At 36.3% G+C, this 5,104-nt stretch overlaps 1 protein-coding gene across 1 annotated transcript; it reads right to left on the minus strand.

The window, feature by feature from the left end:
• Positions 1-1,155: 1,155 nt before the first annotated feature.
• On the minus strand, positions 1,156-4,220 carry LOC119192853. The gene is made up of 3 exons (XM_037446609.1): positions 3,489-4,220; positions 2,007-2,160; positions 1,156-1,325 (listed from the first exon to the last, which is right to left on the minus strand). Exons 1-3 carry the CDS (start codon positions 4,218-4,220, stop codon positions 1,156-1,158), a joined length of 1,056 nt encoding a protein of 351 aa, XP_037302506.1.
• Positions 4,221-5,104: the final 884 nt, after the last annotated feature.

The following is a 5,104-nucleotide window of genomic DNA, read 5'->3' on the forward strand; positions in this document are numbered from 1 at the left end:
CCAATATTGACACTTGGATGTATAGCATCATCCAAGCGAGCTTTGGATCGAGTCAAACCCGCGGTGGCCTTCTTTGGCGCCACACGCTAAATGATGCCTTTGGCGTCTACGGGAGACGGACTACCCGCATTGTCATCCATCTCAGAGTCGCTGTGGTCAAACGAGCAGCCCCCCACCAATTAGTCGCCTCTTACGACAGGCAGGGGATGCCGTGGTGGAGCTATCTAGATGACCCCGAGCTAAGAAGCACATAATCCGTTATATTGTGACTTAAAATATTACTTGAGATGTTAATATCTATTTGTTAAATAGCCACGATCTTAAGATGCTGACGTTAACAGCGTCTTAGCTGATATAACATTTCAGAGCGAAATTGAGTGGCATCTAAGACCTCAGCGAGTCGCCTAATTCATTTTTATTAAATGATCAAGATCTTAGAAAATCTCCAACACAATATGAAACGCCCGCATTCGTTTTATCTTGAACAATATTAAGGAACTGAGTTTTCATAGCGCAATATCCGGGGTTCAATGTACGTTAGTTTCATTATATACTCGTGTAACGGCTTCCTTATCGGCTCACTTTCTTTTCATGTTTGTTTTATAAAGTTTCGTTATATCGTAGTAGTTTTAAGCTTTGGATATTTCGTGATAATGGTGTCTGTTTATTGTGTATTATTTTCTGGAAGTTGTGCAATGTACGTGGGTGGTATTAAAAGTATGGTATTTTTTATATTTATGGCCAGTCTTGTACATTTATATTAACATATAAAACTGAAGATTTTGTTTGTTTGAATGCGCTAATCTTAGCAACTTCTGATTTGGATATAAAATTTATTTAAGTGTTGGATACCCCATTTATCGAGGAATGCTATAAGATATATAACATCACGCTATGACCAATAGCAGCGGAACATCAATGAAAAATGTTGCTAAAACATTTCTTCCAGTTTGAAACGGTTAAAATAATGCAAAAATAATTTATGTTGGAATTCTTCACATATTATTAAATGTTCTAGAAATATATTATAAAACAAAGTCCTCCGCCGCTGTCCGCTTGTCTGAATGCGATAAACTCAAAAACTACTTAACCAATTATGATGAATTTTGGTATGGATATTCTGAAATCCTGAGCACGTAAATAATACATTTTTTATTAATACAAATGCATGAAATTTCGTAAAACCAACACGAAGTTGACGCACACATTGATCAACTCGAATGGCAGGTCAGCGTTTACTCTTAAAATTCGCCAAATTTTGTATCGGAATGACCTTATCTGTATATACTTTATGAATAGCTTAGCATCTACTTTTGTTCCTGGATCTGTAATAAAAAAAAAATTTAATAAATGGGTGGTTGAATGATATTCAATATTTCATATGCGAATTATGACAAATATTGTTCTGTTCCTTTATCATCGTATCTAAATACATGATTTTACAGGCTTATTTGTAACTGGTGGTGTCAATTACTGGTGGTAGGTTTCTCATATGTGAGAGTCCGCCTGGGTAGGTACCACCGCAATGTCTATTTCCGCCATCAATCAGTAGTGTGTAGTTACTGTTATATTCCGGTTTGAAGGATATTGTGGCCAGTATAACTATTGGACATAGTAAGACTTAACATCTCATGTCTCAACTTGGCGAGCGCAGTGGAATACCAAACAATACTTTGTAATTCAAGGTATCGGATGGTGTTTCTACTGTTTATCGGTCATATCGCTAACCATCAGGCCAATGACAGCCGCGTCACGTTATTCAAAGTAATAAAATAAAATAATCAATCTGAAAAAATTAGGTTACTTGATGCTAAAGTCTCCATCGTACACCTTTACTAAAAAAATCATGAATCACGGACTTAAAACAGAGATGGGATGTGACCCGAGTAAGAATACAACAATATTATAATTTTTAAGAAAGAGAAGGAACATGAACTGAGTAAAAGGATTAGTGGATTATTAAAATGGATCCTCAGAAAAATATTAATACAGTAGCAAAAGCTCACCTGTTTCGTCAATTACTTTATGAATTAAAAACAATATAATTCTTTCCACTTCAATCGAATAAAATTCCACTATCAGGAAAGGTGTGAAGAGAAATAATATTATCTGAAGTGTGTGCAACATGAGAAATCCACATACGAAGAGTAAGGTTGGTTCCTGTGAAAAAAAAAATATTAGTAGACGATACTGGATGAGGATGACGAGCGAAATCCAGTGATGCAGTATTATAATTATAAAATTTGGTTGGTATTGCTTTTGCTTATGGACAGTATCAGGTCATCGAGCGATATGTGCTTGCATTATAAATACATTTAAACCAATAACAGTGTAAAGTTTTTACCTTTCGTATCCAAAACATTATATAAAGTATCTGTTTTTTTTTACCTAAAATAATGTCCCATATTAAATAAAAAGCGGCGAGGGCCTAGTTGAGTGTGGAACGGACTGCCGAGACGAATGTCCGCAGGTTCAAATCCCAAGGGCACACACCTCTGAGTTTTCTAAAAAAATCATGTGTGTATTCTTTGTGAATTTATCTTTCGCTTTAACGGTGAAGGAAAACATCGTGAGGAAACCTGCATATCTGAGAAGTTCTCTATAGAAATTTTGAGGGTGTGTGAAGTCTACCAATCCGCATTAGGCCAGCGTGGTGGACTAAGGCTTAATCCCTCTCAGTAGTAGAGGAGGCCCGTGCCCAACAGTGTGACAGTATATAATACAGGGCTGATGATGATGTCGTATATTCAATAAGCTAAAAGGTTTTGATGTAGATGAATTAATTTAGTAAAGTACTCACGCCCGTCTCTAAAACCAGTAGAACGTGGTAGATGTGAGCTATTAATGTTGGTACATTGAATACTACGCTCAGGAACAACTGGAATTATAGATCAACATTTTTAAAACATAGGCTGGCAGAGAAATAAGAAATAAAATCGCTTAGGATAACGCGAGCAGAGCTTCATTATTAAATGTTTAGGTGATGTTACTATATGATGTTTTCATAATATAATCACTACCTCGATGGCGTAGTTATAATTGTACACGCCTCGAATACGACTACTGCGTTTAGGTCCTGGGTTCCAATCCCGGGTCATGCCAAAATATTTGTGACTGGTTTTTTCCATTTTAAAATATTACTCAGTCGCAGCTCGGAGTCAGGAAGTTGGCGGTGTGATACCCCTGTGCCTCAGAAAGCACGTATAGCTGTTGGTCCTGCACCTGATCCTTCTGCGGTCATGTCGGATTGACGTCTCACCGGACTATGAGAGTGAAGGAACAGAGAGTGCACCTGTGTATTGCGCACACACTTGTGTGCTATAATATCTCGTGTGTACTTAACTGATCTCCGATGAGGTTGGCCGTGGTCGAAATTCGGCTAGGAGGGATTCATTCATCCACTTATCTATCTAAGTCGTGTCATTTACGATTAAACGACTTACGATTACTTATAGCTTCATTTATAGGTATAAATAAAAATAGGTAACCAGATAAAACGTAATACTCACTGTTGCATCCAATTCCGGCGATATCATCGCAAGCACATCAGCAATAGTTCTATAAATAAACAACATAAGTCTAATCTTGTTCTCTTTGAGCGTTTTGTTTTTATTTACATACAAATAAAAGTTATTTTCGGGTGACTCTTCTAATCTAATCCGGAGTATCTTCAACCGATATCGTATGATGTCAAAGATCGCGCATCGCCACACGCCGTTGACGTCCAAAGCGATAGTAGAGAACTGACTAATCAAAAAAATGCTAAAGATGTCGTAACACCAATCTTTAGCGCAATATAAGTACATATGTCCGATCCTCAAAGCCCATAAGACAATAGTGAAACCGATGATCTTCCACAACTCCCAATTGTAATGTCTGTAATTGATCCTCAAATACATGTCTATCAGCTTTAATTTCTGCAGGAATAGGTTCATTTTCGTCCGATAACACAATATTATTAGAGCTGAGAAGACGTATTCCAGTAATAACCATATATGCGGCCAATTCTGGGTGTTGCGACATGCGAATGTCGTGTATACCATAACGGAAACCAGGATGAGGCAGTAGAATTTGGCAGTGATTTTGTAGAACATATTTTTATCGAAGTAATTGTAGTTGTAACCGCACAATAGCAGAATGAAGAGTATGGCTTCGTAGCAGCGAGATCTGGCCTTACTGTTGTATATTTTAGGTATCATGTTGTATATTTTCGGTGCCATTTTAAATGAGGTGTTAATTGGGAATGCACACAAAGTAGTGTCAACGCGGCCGTTTCGGTTGGTTTGTCGACTATTTTGACTGAACGCACAAAGCTAACGACATGCGCTTTCGCGTTAATGTTGATGGGTTGGGTGTTTTAATTCCTATGATGGCTTCGTTTAGTTTTAATTTGGTTGGCTCATATATCTCACATAACGTAGTATAATGCTCTTGCAAAAACGCATGACTTTGATATCACGGACATTTCTAAGTACAGGAAACAAGTCCTACAACTGTTACGTACTCACAATTAATAATTATAATTAATCACATTCACCACCACATGTTATAACATAAGATGTTGTTATGTTTTTTCACTTCTTATTATGTTTTATCCCTTTTGTCTGCTTTAAGTTTCTACTTATATACCTAAATAATATTAGTAACAAATATTATTATTTTTGCCGCTGTACTAATATATAAATTTGCATGCTGTGGTCTCCTGTAATTGAAGAGGCACGTCACATTGTTAATTATACCAATATTACGACATTTTATTTATTATAAGCCGTGTATCCTTTGTTGGAGGCCCTTAAATAAATAAAAAATAAAAATAACAATAAAAACGTTTGTAACAAATTGCTGGTTTAGTATAACAAGGTGATATGATAATTTATATTTATGTTATAAGTATTTATATAAAATTCTCATGTTGGTAGAAACTAAAAAATACTATTCACTCATGTTTTCCACAAACGAAAAAACATTAGATTAAAATATAGCTTCTTGAGCTGTAAGATCGGTGAAACCAACATAACCGATCCTTTCATCCCTTAAGTCATGGTATCGATAACGCATTCATTCCTCGCGAAGATTGATTTGAATCGCGAATAAATGCACACAT

This window comes from Manduca sexta, chromosome 6 (genome assembly GCF_014839805.1).
Source record: "Manduca sexta isolate Smith_Timp_Sample1 chromosome 6, JHU_Msex_v1.0, whole genome shotgun sequence".
Lineage (NCBI taxonomy): Eukaryota > Metazoa > Arthropoda > Insecta > Lepidoptera > Sphingidae > Manduca > Manduca sexta.